A 17575-nucleotide genomic window follows, 5' to 3' on the forward strand; every position below is an offset into this window, starting at 1 on the left:
TCCTACTCAAAGCTTTATCTAATACAGACTCTCTTGTGATAACAGCAGAGAATCATGTGAAGACTGTCATTTTCTATAAAATAAAGAAATTTATTTTAAATTCAAGTTCTGTCTTAGGAGAGAACAGAAACTGAACTGAAATGAACAGACCTGAAAAGAAAACAAACGTGCATATACCTCCAAGTAGATAACATTACTGAGGTAAATAAAAAACTCTTTTTTGAAAAGGAAGGTAGAGGTGAAGTATTACATCTAGATTATTTTTACTTATCATATCCCATTTATCTTACCACAAAAACTGCCATCAATGATATTCCTTGGCAAAGGGCAAGAAAAGCTTACTCTTCTTCCCTCAGTTTTATATTAAAAAAATAATCAGTAAAAGAGAACTGGTGGCTGATGACCTGCAGAATGCAGATCTCTTCATTCATTTTCCACAAAGGACTACAAAACACTGTCACCTAAACAGTAGTATTTAGGGATAATAAAGATATCTTCTTCACATAGTGCTCTTACAATTACAATACAAATCTCAATTCTAGGGGAAGGAAAGGCCAATCAGTAACATGGCTGAAAACTGGCGTTTGCTGATTTATTACCTTCAAGGGGTTTGACGATTTGTAATTTTTCAGGCATAAAACACCGAAGGCAACTGGCACCACTGAAGTCTGTGATCTCCGACTGGTCAGTGCAGAGAGAGGCAAGGCTCTCCGTGGGGGTGCCACAGCCACTAACTCCTTCTTTCTGGTCAGCCAGAACCTGGATCTTCCGCTCCCATTCTTCAGCGAAGAACTGCTTCTCACTTAAGTAGTTCTGTCGCCGCAGACTAAGGCGATGCAGAGCTGTAGCCAAATCACTATCCCCAGAGGGTTCTGGTTGAACCACTTTCTGAATGCTCCTATGGGAAAGTCACATTCACTGAGTAGGTCTGCAAGGGCTGTGAACACAACCTAGACTTCTCCTTTCTATAATGGCAGATGTTCAAAAGACTGATCTCAAAAACACAGTACTTTCTCTTAGATATCTGCAATAAACAGTTACAGAAATAGTAACAACAAATCAAGATCATTAGTATTACATATCACTTTTATAGATCATTTCAAGTGACTTTGGATAGGCAAAAATATACATATTATGTTGTGTTTACTAACTTTTCTATTTCACTTGAAACATGAAATATGACCATCTATAAATTCAGTTTAGTCAAAAAGGAAATATTATCATAATCATGAATCTGTAATACTATTGATTACAAAAGGTACAATTATTTTATGTGCTACATTATTTTATGTACTACTCAGAAAGAAAAAATGCTCCCCATTAAACTATGACATGCCACTAGCTGCAAAACATAAACAATTTAAAAAACATTAAAATGTGCAAAAAACTGCTTCAGGCCATAGAATCCTCTATGAATATTATAGAATATTTAAAAAGCAAAGAACAAGACTTATAAATACTGCATTTTCATAGTCCTGTGACACACATGTTTTCACTTTTCACCATTTTTAAAATTAGAGGTATGTTACAATTGAGTATCAAAACAAGGAGTAGCAAGCTGAGTTGTAGTTGCTCCTGGCTACTAGGTGTAAATTCACATAGATCTGTTGGCTCGGCCTCCTAAGGTAAGGCAGTATTAATTCATAAAGCTACTGTGGGTGCAGAACATGCTCACTACAGACAAGGCAATGCAATTGAAAATCCGGAGTAATGATTTCTATGCTGGGAAAGGTTTCTCTCAGGTGCCAAACATTTACATTTCAAAAGCTTTCAGCTGACTTTCCAGTAATTGCGGTTTAATTTCTAGTTATGTGTACTTCAGTGAACTGAATTACACATTCAGTTCAATGAAAAGTGGGAAAAAATCCAAGTTTAAACAAATAGAAAATTAAGAACAAGCTAAGTTTTCCTCAGTAGGTATTCATGCTTATTGTTTATCCTTATTGTTTTGAACATGGGTTATGAGAAGGTGTCATGTGATACTATGTATAACTATCAATGACCAAACACTTTCAAACAAATTCGAATTTGAACATGAAAATTTAAACCTAAACTTTGCCACACCAAAGAAGAAAGTAGAAAAGAATTTCAGGGTTTAATGCAAGCTCCATTTTAAATATACTTAATTAAATGTAGCTTTTTTACTCCAAAAAACTTTTATGACATCAACGATCAGTCTTATCAATAATGACATACGGTGTCATCACTGAGTGGAGACCGACAGTTCCAGGACTTCCTTGGGGAACCACAGAGCAATGCCAGAGTTTGGGCGTGTGAATCTGCTGTGTTGGCGCCACGAGGAACACGCCATGGAACAGATTTTTTTGCACTGCCATGACCTATGTCTTACCCTGGAACCTCCTCCGAGGTGCTCCCCTGGCTCAGCAGTGTTGTGTCCTCTGTCTGTTGTACACCAGACTCAAAAGGTTTTGCTGTCATGATGACACTTGAACGGTTGGAGCCCGGAATGGCTAGCAGAGCTGGGAATGGGGCAGAGCGGCCCCGTGTGTCATTGGCAATCCTGACAGTATCGAATACCCGTTTCTGCTGAGCTCTGTTAAAAAAACAAGTGTTCGTTATTGCCACTCCCTACTGCTGAAGTGCTGTAGAAAAGAGACATGATGTGTAATTCATTAAAAAATAAAATCCAGAAAAAGAGAACTCTTACAAATGTGAGTATTAAGGAAAAAAACCTGTAAAGTAAGCAGATTTACCACTGAATTTCATAATATCTATCAGTTTGGACTGTGGCTTCTTTTAAATTTCCATCCCAATGGCTGAGTAACAACACATGTATATCATCTGTACTTACTTTTGTTTACAGAGAAAAGATTCCTCATCCAAACTGAATTTTTTACGCATGGTCCCCTCAATCTCAGATGCCAGAGATTCCTAAGAAAAAGAGTTTGAGATTCCTATAATAATTATGTAAGAAGGCTGCTAGGAGAAATGAGTTGTCCTTAAATTAATTAACAGAGTCTCCAGAATCCAGAACTTTTAGTGTTATAATAAAAGAAAATACAAATAATATAGAAGGAAAAAAAGACACCCTGGAAATTTAACTTTTAAACAAAACCAACTACTTTTTGGGGAAAGTGACAAAACCAATATAATAAACAGAAAATATTACATATGCAGACACAAAAATAAAAGGTACAAAAGGCTATAATCCAAGATGTTAATAGTGATTCTGTGGAGGGCAGGATTTGATGGTATTTAACAATTTCTTTGAGCTTCTCTGTAATTTCTAACTTTCTATAATAAAACATGTACTGCTTTTATAATATAGAAAAATCATTAAAAGAAAAATGAACAGGCTTCTCCTTCCCCGGGGCAGAGATGAGAATTCAGCTAGCATGGGCGGCGTGCTCAGAGGGCTGAGCTGACAATGACCAGAACTGGAGGTACTGATGTGAACAATATGGATGGAAAGAAACACACAGAAGTGTCTGTGTGGGCGTGTATACCAACATACATCTACTTCTCAGCTTTATCTACTGAAGGGCCTGGAAGTAAAGATCCTCTAGTGGCAATGGATACACAGCATCCAGATCTTGGATTCTAAATACCATTCCTCAGTAAAAGTAACCAAAGCAAGTTGGAGAAATTGCTGATTCCAGGAATGGGACAGGGAAAGGGCAAGATGAGCTTGAAGGAGATCCCCCTGGCCATACCTGGGACAACTGGAGTATCAAAAAAAAAAAAAAAAAAAAAAAAAAAAAAAAAAAAAAAAAAAAAGAGGTATAATCAATTGACCAAAATAGGGATATATGAGTCCATACTGAAATAACTTAATGAACAAATGAATAAATGAGACAGAAAATCTCTAGCTTACAAAATAATGATAATTAATAAATGTCGAAAACATGATGAAATTAGAAAATCACCATCTGGCAATTATAGTATTGTATTGAAGTCAATTTTCTGACATTGATGGTGGTAGTGTGGTTATGCAGGAGAGTGCCCTTGTTTTTAGTGAATACACACTGAAGTATTAAGGGGAACTAGGGTGTATCTGCAACTTACTGTTAAATGGTCCAGAAGAAAATAAGAGAACAATATGGCAGATTGTAGTAAATTGTTAAAAACTGAGGAATTTAAGTGAAGCATATATGAGAGTCTTTTTGTACTATGGTTGGAACTTCATTCTAAATTTAAGATTTTTTCAAAATTAAAAAGTTAAAAAACAAAAATGTGCCCGTAATATTCTTCAGAAAATCTACTATGATTTAGTTTACATCTTTTAAAAAATTTCACAGGATTACATATATGTGTTTAGGAACTAGATTGCTAAAATAAGTCTTTGAACCAACATTACAAATTCTGACATAAACTCAGATGTTTTCGCGAAATAAACATAATTCCCTGTTCTCATAGGGCCTATATTCTAACTGAAGTTAAATGTATCAAGAAACTCAAGATCTATTATAAAAGATTTTAGATGCACAGAGCACTATTTGAGTAAGTGGGATGTAGTGGGCCTAAGGTAAGGATGACCCAAGTTTAAGGGGCTCGAAGGTACACAAACCTGATCCTAATCTCCCTGGGGTGCATTTCATATATTAGAATAAATGTGAATGCTCATTAAGATAAATGTAGATATGCAAATTAAGGCCTAAATCAAAGGACAATCCATGTTATCTCTTCTTAAGATGCTTTATGTCATCAGAAACTGTGCCACTCTCAGGACAATCTACTTTTAAGCAAGTTTCCTTAAATATATAACATCTTTCTCAGTTCGTTACCCCAGAAAAAGCTCCACATGACTGGGAGAAGTAGAGATGAGCAGCAGGGCCAGATCTACTACGAAGTTCCTTTATTTCTTCTTGGGATTCATGTAACATTCCTAGACACTCCATATTCCTGTCTTGTAACTCATGCAGCTAAAAGAAAGGATGGTAATTAGTGTAGTTTATTATATTCTAAAATGACAATGGAGGAAAAAAACCCATTGGGATAAGTATTAATTTTATCCAGAGGGCTAGCTAAGTTTATGAATATAATTCATTTCAATATAAACACTCTAAAACAAACTAAGTAAGGAGAGTACATATATATTTCAAGCTTCCAGAATTAGGGTAGTCTTGGCCAGAATTATATATAAACATGATTTCTTAAAATTCTAAAATGTAGCTGGGACAACAATAACTGTCAATTCAATATTTAATGTTTCATACATTTGAACAATCTTATAGAGGAAATATAATAGTTACGGTCAAGTCAGATTTAGCATACTGTTAGATATATACATTTTAAACATTATTCTGAAGTCTGTAAATGGTAAGAGCAAGTCTACAAAGTATTGTATGTGACTTCAGGGTGCTCAATCACCCTAAACAACTAGTTTCCTCTCCCTTGTTTTAGAACTGTTTTTATTGTTAGATTCACAAGCGTGTTAAAAGATACATGCTTTTCACAGTACATTTTAACTTCAAAAATTTCTTGAAGTGTAGTATGTGGACTGTATTACAGCATCATCAGGGCTGGGGATGCTTATTAAACATGCACATTCTGGGCCCTCATTCTAGACCTACTGATTGAGAAACTTTTGGGGATGATGCCTGGGAATCTCCATTCAAAACTCACCCTGCCATGTGATTCTTATGCTTGCTAAAAAATCACTAAATTATATCTAGTATATAGAATTTTTATGTAAGTACCAAATAAGAGATTTTTGCTATTTTTCCTGATATTTTAAAAACTATTGGGTTAGTTAAGGTAAGCAGGTAAAAGGGTCACTTATTCCTAAAGAATCTTATAAAAAGTCAAAGATTCCCCCATTAGTCAATAAGGATGTTGCCATGTTATTAGTTTTAGGGATAGAATTTTTTAAATGCTTTACTTCTTAACTCTCATAATTTCATCCTGATTCTTTATTGTTGTTATTTTAAATCTTATTCACAAAGATGAAAGAAACTATTTATTCCTGCCCATCCTATGTCACACAAAATAAAGGAAGATTTCGTTACCTCCATTGTCAGTTGTTTTTGGGCATCCTTGGAAGCTTGTAGGTGAAGTCTCAGTTCTTCCTTCTCAATCACATGCTAACAACATATGATAAGAGACATGTGAAACCTTCCCATATAAAATAGAGGCTACTCTCTCTAAGGGTGCCCCTCAGGGGTATAGTCTATGCTGAGGCCTAAAAAAACCTTATCTTCCAAAAGTCAAATAAGACTAATAAAATGGGAAGAATACAAAATCCATCAAGGTATTCAGAGGACAATGAGCACAAGTCAGTAATTCACATCACAACTTTCTGAAGAAGATCCAACCCCCTTTTACTGTAACCAACTCCACCATTCTTTTAACATTATTTCTGTAAATAATGGCATGTTAACTAATAGGTGACTGTAGATAAATATTCTGTTTGCTTAAGAATTCTAGGAACTAACTTCAAAAGAAGCAGACTTCAACCTTTAGACATTCCAGCTTTGGGAGATTTGCTGACCTTAAACCAGTTATCTGAACAGACTGTTGGTTTGCCTGTAGTCCTCTCATTAGAGAACTCTCATCCCCCTTCTTATGATCCCTTTGTTCTGTTGTTTTTCCATCCTTCTCTCTCCTTACAAAGACCCCTGTCTGTGTCCCGTTGTTAAGATGGCCTTTGTGATGGGAGTCTGCCATCTTCTCAGGCAGAAGGCGAACAAACCTTCTTTCCTTCTACCAGCCCCTGTCTCTTGATCATTGGCGTTCGGGCTGTGGGTAGCCAACCTTAGGTTTGGTATCATTAAGGAGAGAAATAGTGACTTGAAAGCAGTTATCCACACTTCATGACGCAGAGAATACTAAAACAGTGATTACTGTAAAAGGGCAGGGACCTGTTTATTTTGCTTAATCTAGCACTTAGCACAGTGCATGGTACTAGGTCAGGGCTTAACAAACATCTGTTGAATGAAAGAATGAACTTACTTCTTTAAGTTTGTGCTGAAGATCTACAATCTGAGATAAGAGATTGGAGATCTCTTCTTGGTATCGAATAAGTTCATCACTCTTCCCAGACAATTCTTCAGTCATTTTGGACATCTGAGCATTTGTTTCACCTGAAAAACAAATAAGAATTTTAAAAATTAATATAAATGTAGAATAGGGGTTGGCAAACTATGGCCTGTGGGTCAAATCCTGTTTTATAACAAGCACTAAAGTATCACAAATACATTTTTGTTTAACGTAGACTTAAAAAATAAAGATTCTTTTGAAATAGGCTAATCTTAGGAATTGAATATGAGGCAATAAAGCTAAAAAGATATGACTTGTAAAGGCAAGCTAAACGTTTTGCTTCAATAATTTTCATTATTGAAAAGATACACACTTAAGTCTTTTTCTTTATGAAGGACAAGAAAGCTTGAAAAGATATAGGTGAATTATATTTCTTTGCAAGTACCAAAACTTAACCTCACTTATGTCTTTGAGAACTCTTCAGGGATGTGAATAAACTCCCACAGGCAATGAAAATCAAACTTAACAAGTCTAACAAAAGAGCAGTTCCAGAATGGAACAGTCACACTCCCTTAAACCTGCTGACAAAGTTACTGAAATGCTTCTGTAGGAGAGAGACTTTCTGGGATACCTGGCAAACTGAACAGGGCCTCTAAAGCAATTCTTACAGCCTAGCATTCTTGAATACATATGAAATAAAAACTCTAGAATTCACTGGGGAAATAAATCTTTATTTCATATAAAAATATTGATATCTAAACACAAGTGGCAGAATGATCTCTCAGTGTCATATAAAACTATTTTTTAACTGACAGAAAGCCAACAGCATTCCACAGGACGGCAACAAGAAGGAAGGAGACCAGGATCTGAGCTCTTGGGCAAGTATTATCTTCTCTGCGTTTTAAAGTGTAAAAGGTGGGCAATGATAGTTTAGATGGAGAAGATTCAATTTATCTTCCTTCTGGTTCTCTAACATTCTGTTATTCTAAGTTAACACATTCTGAGGTCCACAGCCCAAATGAACTGATATGACGCTACATTTTCTCTTTCAACATAAAAGGCTACCAACTTATAAAGAAACTGAGTATCTTTCTCCAGTAAAGCTGATCTTTTTCCAAATAATTTATTTTAAAAATTATTTTAGTTAACATTACATCAAACCAAAATTTATTCCTTTATAGACACACAATTGGCACTTAATAAATTACACATGGAATGTGAGACCTGGCTTTGCCACTTATTTATCGTTTTCTGACTCTGGTGAATCACACCCTCTACAGGACTGTTTTCTCATCAACAGAATAAGAGCTTTGGTTTCTTTCACTCTTAACATGATATATAACTGGTAGAAAAATAGGTCTTTATTTAATGATGATGGCAACTGAAACAAAGATAGTTCTTAAAAGTACATATGGTATTTTATTTACAGCTGTGGGCTCAATGTGATATCCCAAGATCATCAGTAATTATTTAATACTGTTTCTTGAGATGTTTCTATTGAAGCTATTGATTTAATTTCTGAGTTGGAGATACCCTACCAAACAACTGTCCAAAGGCAAACAGAATATGTTAATACTTACGAAGTTCTTTAACACAGTCATTGACAAGTTGTTGTTCCTTCTCTTCATAGGTAATAGTTTCTGTCTTTATGTGACAAGCCTTCAAGAAAAAAAAAATTGTATGTGATATCTTCTAATTGTTTTACGATATTAACTTAAAAAAACCTTTAATCCTCATTTGAAAAGTTAATCACTTATAAAGCTTTTTCTACCATAAAATAAAGGTATGGAAAAGGATATGACACACATTTCCCCCTCACTCCTCTTAGGGCCTTTGTAAATGTCTATTTATCTCTCCAACCCACCATCTAACCCCTATACATTTCTGCCTGGCTCAATCCCTAGCCTCAGCTAAAATATCACTTGCTTAAGTAGGACTTCTTTAATCCCCATCCCCATCATACAAGCTCACAGAACCTTGAAATTTTCCAACATAGTTCTTACCACAGTTGTATTTATTTAATTATTTGTTTACACGCCACAAGATATATATTCTATGCTGTGGTTTTCTCTATTTCATCCATCACCTTGCTATTATCCACTTTTCAGTGGGATCTAAGAAACAATAGAAGGCAATAAATATGTATGTCTTGGCTGTCACTCCCTAACTGGAATGTCAATAGTAATCCTTAGTTATGTCACATTTCACCTAAACGCTACCTGGGTTTAAACTGTTAAAGGAAATTAGGAATTAGGTTGAATGTACCTTGGATCGAAGAGCCATATTCTCTTCTTCCAGTTCCTTAAGCTTTTCTTGCAGCATGTCCAGCTGCAGCAAGCCTTGAGATAAGCTAAAGGACTCATTGAACCGAAGAGGTGTAGAACAGCTGGAATCGGTTTCACTCTCTTCAGAAGCAATGGAGACAATTCGAAGTAACTCATCTTTCTTGGATAGCTCATGCTGTAGTTGATTAACCTGCATAGCAAAAGGGCTTGACTTACAAGATGTCTTTTATATTGCATTATTTAATATAATATATGTAATATAACTTCTCATTCATGAAGCAATTATTTCTCACCATAAAACAAAGTAATATGATTAGCTGCTAGATTTTATTGACTGAAGTAGCAAGTGCTAAAAAGAGAATAATAAACCTCAGATACTTCCTAAGCTATAATTTTTGAGCATTAACTCAACAAATACAGCTTTTTCTATACTAGGTAAGAAGGAAAGCCAATTTTCACGTTCTATGTAATAGACATATAGGAGGAAATTTTCCATAAGATAATGATACATTTCGCAGTTAAAAACAAAACAAAACTGAAGAAACTTCAAAGTATCAGAATAGATCGCTTCTTTAAATTACCATCCTAAAGGCTTGTATTGTACTTTTAAGCTGTATAACTCTGCATTACCTCCTAACTTTAGTTCTAGGAAATACTGTCAACATAAAGGCTCAAATGCTATTAAATATGATGCATATATTAAGTATAAATGAAACTAAATAAAAATAACAAATTACAGAGAATTTGAAATTTAATCATTAAAGTTAATGAATCAGTTTTCACTAAAAATATTTATTGTTTAATAAATACATTTTCAAAAATTTCTTTTTTGTTTGGGTTTTTGAATAAAGATACTTCATTGGGTACCTATTATTTGGGCATACATTTTTGAAAAATAAAGTTAAGAAAAGAGCACACACAAAGTCTACACAAAGGGGTGAGGATAAATGTTAGAATCTAAGCAGGGTGCCACAAATATGACAGGTATTGAATACAGGCTCTTATATTGACTAAGGGAGACTCACATAAGCATCCTCTGTAGAGTATCATTTCATTTCTCTACTGGTTAGTTCAATGGTTGCAAACAAAGTCCACGTGTACTGGTATTATTTAGCAGCTTATTGTCATCAATTCAGGGACACCCAGGAAAAGAAATTCCTCCACTGTGCGAGACCTAATTACTTCATGCTGCAAATACTTATCAAACACTTACTTGATCAAAAGCTTGCCCCAGTTGCTCCTCCAGGGCTTCATTCTGCTCAGACAAGACATGGTTCCGCTTTAAGAGTGCTTGTCCAATTCGAGCAGCTAGCTCCAGATCACGATCCCTCTGTTAAAATACCAAATACACTTTTCTTTGAGTTCCAACAAAATTAAATGGTAGTTTAGAGATTTTTGCAGTCAGTTTCGCTAAACACAAAAGCAACGTTCCAGAAAGCATCAGGATTCATTTTAACGCCCAGATACCAAATAAACACAGGGCCTGGCACACAGGTGATATTTAATATAGGGGTGGGCAAAAGTAGTTTTGTAATACAAATAAATAATGTAATAATTAGCACATAGTAATACAAGAATAAATTGTTTCACATACTCATGACTGTAGACCTACTTTTGCCCACTCCTGTATATGTTGGTCAAATGGATAACCACTGCAGTTATAAATGCAAGAGGGCATTTCTTGATATTAAGTGAGGTTTATTCATTAATCCACCTTATTAATTAGAATGTAGCAACCCAATCTTTAAACTTACAACTTTGGAGAATTAGAAAAATCAATGTAGTCTTTAAAACTGAGGACAGGTTCTGGCACGCAGTAAAAGCCCAACAAATACTTGTTACATGCATCTGTCTATCATGGTAATGATACAGGGAGTAAGAAGCATGAATGGTAGGTACAAAATAGACAGGGGGAGGTTAAGTATAGTATAGGAAATGGAGAAGCCAAAGAACTTACATGTACAACCCATGGACATGAACTAAGGGGGGCCATAATGCTGGTGGGAGGGAGAGTGCAGGGTGGAGGGGGGGGGGAAGGGGGGAAAATGGGACAACTGTAATAGCATAATCGATAAAATATATTTAAAAGAAAAAAAGCATGGTAATGATACAGAGTTAGGGATTTAAGATATGGAATCAGGTAGGTATGCTAAAAAGTCTCATTTAGGGCAAACTTACAAGGACTGAGAGCCAGAGGCTCAGAGAAAAACGCAGTCAAGAATCCTACTGTCAACTGATGCAAGAATGGTGATGTGAAATAAAATAGGAACAAAGATCTGAACGTTTTGAAGCTACAAGGTTTTGCTTAGAGTTTAGAAAAAAAAGGAATCTAAAGAAGTTGGTGGTAATGATGCAGGAATGCCTACAGAAAAGCCAAGCAAAGCAAGACTTACTCTTTCTGGGAACATAGAAATCCCACCTACATGGTGGTGGTGACGACTATATTCTGTAGGATGGGAAACTGTCAAAACACATTTAACTGCCTTACATATGAGTATGGGTTCTGCTTACATTAATCACGACAAATAAAATTAAGTTTCTGTTCTTTCACTCCATAGTCCATGAAAACAAATCGATGGGTTATTTCCAAAACTTAAGGCCCACTTATTTGTAATGTAGGCTAAGTGGCATTCACAAAATCATCCTGGGGAGCTGGGGTGGAGAGGGAGAAGGAGTACTTCAAAGAGAAAGACAGTCTTCCATAAGATCAACTAAAACTGACGTCTAAGGTCTTTTCCCTAGGACTGCCAGCTGGAAAGATACACTATACATATTAAAAATGTCATGGACAAAGTGAGCTAAAAAAATAACCCAAGCAGAGCAAAAATCTTTGGAAGATTCTCCAAACTGCAGGTATAGATTTTCAATGGAACTGTTTCTTAAACAGGCAACTCTGCTCCAGATTGAGTAGCAACAAATATTTTTCTAGGATAGGAAGGCCAGCCAGCACCATTATAACAAAAAACAAACAAACAAACCCCTAAATCTTCTATAATTTCATAACAATTAAGTTCAGGAGCCATTTTGCTTTGGAATGCCAGCTGGTATGCCAATTGTTCCAACTATAACAACCTTATACTAAATAACCCACAGCAAAGACATTATCAGTTTTCATTCAATACAAAAATTTGATAGATTCCAAACAATCTTTAAGTTTTAGTTTTTTGTACTGCAGAAAGAAAAAGTATATTCCTACCTCTGCCAGGAGATGTGTAACCATGTCGATGTCATTGTAAGTTCTGGTCATCTGCTCCACCCTGTCTGTGCCTAGAACTAAGATAGTTAAAAAGTGTTTATAGGATTAAGAAATAACAGAAAATTTTAACTATTCATAAGGACTGAAAGATCCCAACAACAACAAACCCAGGCTTTCACAAAAAGCCATTCAGAAGAATAAAAAATATATGAAAAGAAAGGGAAAGAAATGTTTCATTAGACAATCTGGGAACAGACTAATTATTACAAACAAATGTGTGTCATGCAATAAATTAAGAAAGTATCATATGATCACAAGGCAGTCACCTCCTGACTATCTCCTCCTCCTTTGGTAAAATTAGACCTTCGGCCCACTCACACTAGAGAGTGTGAGAATGCATTAAATCACCAATTGTTTTATATCCTAATCTAAATTAAAGTTACGAGGGGCAAATCCCCATTGTTTTATATCCTAACCTACATTAAAGTTACTAAGGGGCTAGTTTTGCTGTTATTAAGGAATTCATAACAGCAAAATTCTAAGGAATTCAATTAGAATTCTGTTGTGATTATCTTGATTATCATCATCTATCACGTGAGTTAATATCAATAAACAAGGAATAGAACTTGTAGGACTTCTTGTAGCTATGTTATGAACCATAATCTTTTTCAGCATCATTAGAAACCCTTTATAATAACCTTCATATCTAGGCCTTTGCTATAAAATAAATTGTATACTATATTATCACTTGCACAATCCAAGCCCAGTATTTCTGCACTTCATAAACTCAGGAACTGTTAATGCACTTGGATAATTTAGCTTCAAAGAGAAGCAGAAATATTACTCCAGTGATTCTACAATCATAACACGCAATATCTTTTTAAGCTAAAGATGATGCATAATACAAAAGGAATCTTTTTTTAAATCCTCATCTGAGAATATGTTTATTGATTTTAGAGAGACAGAAAGGGGGGGGCGAGAGAGAGAGAACCAGTGATGTGAGAGAGAAACATTGACTGACTGCCTCCCATACGTGCCCCAACTAGGGACTGAACCTGAAACCTAGGTATGTGCCCTGACCAGGAATCAAACCCTCAGCCTTTTGGTGTACAGGATGACACTCCAACCAACCGAGCCACCCAGCCAGGGCTACAAAAGGAACATTTTGACTTTGAAGATTTGTGTTTGACTTAGACTTTTACTAGTTTGACTTAAAGAAAAGACAGACCTTGGAGCAGAAAAGCTGCGTTCACATATTTGAGTGAGCATGAACAAATCACTTAACCCTTCTGAGATCCAGATTCCGTATTTATAATGTGGAGGTGAACACACTCATCTCGCAAGGTCATTAGGAGGTTCAAATATGATAATTTACTGAAGGAATCTGCTTAGTATCATACAACTATTTACACTTCCTACTCTTTAAACACAACTGGCATGCATAAAATAGCCCTGGTTTTAAATTCTCTGCAAATAATTCACTGAGTTGGCAGCAGATACCATGATTTGAGTCATTTGTAGTTCTTTAGTTCCATCTTAACACTTGAAGCTGCCCAAAAGATACCATTAGACATATTTTACTTTTATCTGAGTTTTTAATTTTTCTTCCTAGCATAATTGTTTAAAATGAATCTGGGAATTACCTAGACCTTAGTTATTAACAATAATCTTATTCCTAGTTAAAAGTAAAACAAAATGCTGGGTTGATGGTATTAGGAGATAGCTAAAGAAAGTTTTAAACTGAATGTAAGAAAACAAAACAAAAAAACTACCCAAAACAAAAAACTAAAAAACATTTTTGCTCCAAAAGAATTTATATTTACAAGTAGAGAAACTGGCACCATAATTTAACCACAGGGATAGGGAAACAGGCTTTTGGGCCTAAGAAATCTTCACAATTTAATGTGGTAGCATAGCAGGAACAAAGGATTAAGGTGTATTTCAGGATTCTGGCTTGGAATACTGGTGGGGCCTGGTGTGCAGATGCAAAGCCTGGAATGAAGCTGATAAAGGGCAGAATGCAAAAAAGAAAGAAAAAAACTGCATCTGCAGTGACAGTAGTAAATTGCTAGATCTGTCAAAAAATAATAATAATAAAGCAAACATGGTGTGTGGTCTCCCACTTCTGGTCTGGATAATAAGATGAGGGTGAAAAAAATCAAGTCATATTATCTATGCTCTAAATTAATTACAGAAAACCAGCCAATAGCTACAAAACCAAATTTAACCCAGGGCAGTGGGTGTCAACTCCAGATTCTGATTTAATTGATTTGGAGGCAATCCAGGGCACAGGTATTAAGATCCCAGGTGTTCTGATGTGGAGCTAGGAACGAACACCACTGATCCAGGATCAACACTGAAAGCAAGAACCAGGAATTCTGGAGACTGTGAAAAGTTGACATAAAGAAGTAAGTTCATTTAAAATGGAGCCAGGGCACCCATTCCAGAAGAACTGCATTGCATGTCTTACTCCTTGGAATGTCTGAACTGGGTAAAATACCCTTTGGACTGGGATGGACTGGGCCAGAGCAGCATTTTCTTTGAAATAACTGTTTATTTTAAAGCTCACAGGAAAGCAGACCTTCTGACTACAGAACTGAAAATATAAGGAGATTCCTTCAAATCAGCACGACCACATACAGCTAAAGAATAACTATGCTTATTTGTACCTACAGACATTCCTTCCTTCTATGCATGTAATTACTTTCCTTCCCTTTCTCATAAAAACTGCCCTTGCCTTCGCCCCATGATGGGAACACTATTTGGGTGTCTGCCTGAATCAGTGCTTTCTGAAGAGCTATTTTGTGTGATCTCAAATAAATGCTTAGTTTAAAATTTTTATTTATTTATTTTTAAAGCTGTATTTATTTTTAGAGAGGGGAAAGGAAGGGAGAGAGGGAGAGAACATCAATGTGTGAGAGAAACACCGACTGGATGCCTCTCGCTCGTTACCCCACCAGGGACTGGCCTGCAACCCAGGCATATGTCCTAACTGGGAATGAAGGCTGTCCTTTGCTTTGCAGGACAAAGCTCAACCAACTGAGCCATGCCAGTCAGGGCTCAAATAAACACTTACTGGCGCTCACCTTGTGGCCTTTATTTTCAGATTAACAAGACTCAGTTAAAAACAGTTTTTATATAACTAGTTTAAAAACTACATGACATGGCTTATATTTATGACTGACCGGAGGTGAAAATGAAGTGGAAAATTTAATTTGAAATAAAGCCAGTAAGTTAAGGAGCTAAATAGCTGTGAGCTACAAGTCACACATAATGAAAGAGGAAGAGAAAATGAAGGACACAGTAACACATAAAAGAAATATTTAGAATAAAGCATGTTTTAGTGAGGTGAAACTAAAATGTATTTCCTATAAATGCTTACCATTTGTCATAGTCTGAAAATTTAAAGCTGAACCTTAAGAAGTTAATCTCATTTAATGATCTCATTTTCTTGTATGAGGAATCTTGACTGGGAGGAATTACATGATGTGTCCAATAACACAAAGCAAGCCATTAGAGAGGCAAAGCCAGGGAAATAATGGGGTGATAACAACCCTCACCTCACAGGGTCATAAGATAAAACTTGGGTCTGCTCATTCCCAGCAAGGGTGCTCTAACATCATCCTGCTGTTTCTACCACAGTGCCACCAAGATCAAAAGGCCTTTATCTGATGAAGTACTAGAGTTCCCACCTGTTATAGAACAGCACAGATCCCAATTTTGTTCTTTAAGGTGTGAGCATACTTACATACAAGAGAGGCTGGAAGGATATACATTAAAATGTTAATAGTGGTTATCTCTGGGTAGGGATTATAGTTGATCTTTTTTGTTTCTGTTTTTTGCTAGTTTTCCATGAAGAACAAATGTTAATTTTTACAAAAAAAAAAAAGTTCTTGTTAAGAGGTTTCAAAAAGCAAAAATAAATTTTAAAATGCTTAAATATTTATTATGCCAAAGAAGTTAGATAATGCAACCAGAATTCCTTAATTCCTACGTTTTATGTGAAACAGGCTATATACTACCGAGCCCCACAGGCTGAACCACTTCAATTACAGAGTTGCTGAATCGGTATCAGTCATTTAGGAAGGAAATGGATTCTTCTCTGCAGCCTAATAAATTCTGTCTTCTTTTCCTTATTACAATACTCCTGATAAGGACATGTTGCTTGCGATGATTTCAAAAGTACTCAGAACAAAGCTCTTGTATATTCTTTCGGCATTTAGGCATTGTGATTAAATGCTTCTAAAACCATAGACTGATTATTCACCGTAATTCTGTAACCAGGAATGAAGAGATAGTCAAGCAAGCTGACTTTACTATAATCAATCCTATCAAATCCTATTTTCCCTTCAGTTCTCAGCTGTTAAAATAGAAATTTGCTAAAAATAGGAAAGAAATCAGCAATGATTCTTGCTTGTTTCCAGACACAAAATTCCCTAACCTAATTCTCTCATTGGGGAGATGATAAAATTTTTTTAAAAAATTTTATTGAGGTATAATTGACATATAGATAAACATTTTTTACGTAACAATTTTGTAACTTGGTTTTGAAAGGCTGTTAATTCATGTTCAACATTTTTGGTATAATATTCAGAGAATCTAATATTCTACAAATATATATGTATATATATTATATTATATATTATATATACTATATATAATATTATATTATAGTATTATATTATACTATATATGTATACATAATACAATACATATTTTTATATGTGGGGGTGGAGGGTAATACATGTAAGCACTTCTTTTTTCAGGATGAGAAATGCCAATGGTAATCCATTTTGATATCTCTGTTATTTATATGAGATGATGTCTGATTGTTCTCTCAGATGTCCCCTTTTCAAGATTTAGAGTTTTTACCACAAAAACTAAATTTTAAAAAGACTTCTAATCTTTCGTCACTCTCCAACTCTTCCACACCAAAAAACAAAAACCAACCAAGAAGAAACAAACATGAAACACAAAAACACCACCCATGTGGTATCGTAAAAGCTGCAATAACTCCTGACAACTACAGACAGGCCTTCAGGTTTAAACCCAAAGAAGTAACTGCAGCTCTTGCTGTTGTAATACAGAGCACATTTCTGTAATACAAAAAAACTGCCTTCAGAAGAACTAAGACAGGCTAAAAAGGAGACTGATG

The 17575-nt window shown here is 35.4% G+C and overlaps 1 protein-coding gene across 1 annotated transcript in view; it reads right to left on the minus strand.

Moving 5' to 3' along the window:
* TRAK2 (trafficking kinesin protein 2) overlaps positions 1–17575 on the minus strand; it is a 56707-nt gene that overhangs the window by 9869 nt on the left and 29263 nt on the right. Inside the window, exons 4-13 of the mRNA XM_024563848.4 lie at positions 12421–12497; positions 10438–10554; positions 9205–9414; positions 8520–8598; positions 6913–7043; positions 5970–6044; positions 4746–4883; positions 2813–2892; positions 2351–2554; positions 600–898 (exon numbers count right to left, since the gene is read on the minus strand). Of these exons, the coding sequence (XP_024419616.2) occupies positions 600–898; positions 2351–2554; positions 2813–2892; positions 4746–4883; positions 5970–6044; positions 6913–7043; positions 8520–8598; positions 9205–9414; positions 10438–10554; positions 12421–12497 (1410 nt within the window). The remainder of the gene's footprint in view (positions 1–599; positions 899–2350; positions 2555–2812; positions 2893–4745; positions 4884–5969; positions 6045–6912; positions 7044–8519; positions 8599–9204; positions 9415–10437; positions 10555–12420; positions 12498–17575) is intronic.

The sequence above is a fragment of the Desmodus rotundus genome, chromosome 2, assembly GCF_022682495.2.
Source record: "Desmodus rotundus isolate HL8 chromosome 2, HLdesRot8A.1, whole genome shotgun sequence".
NCBI classification, from domain to species: Eukaryota; Metazoa; Chordata; class Mammalia; order Chiroptera; family Phyllostomidae; genus Desmodus; species Desmodus rotundus.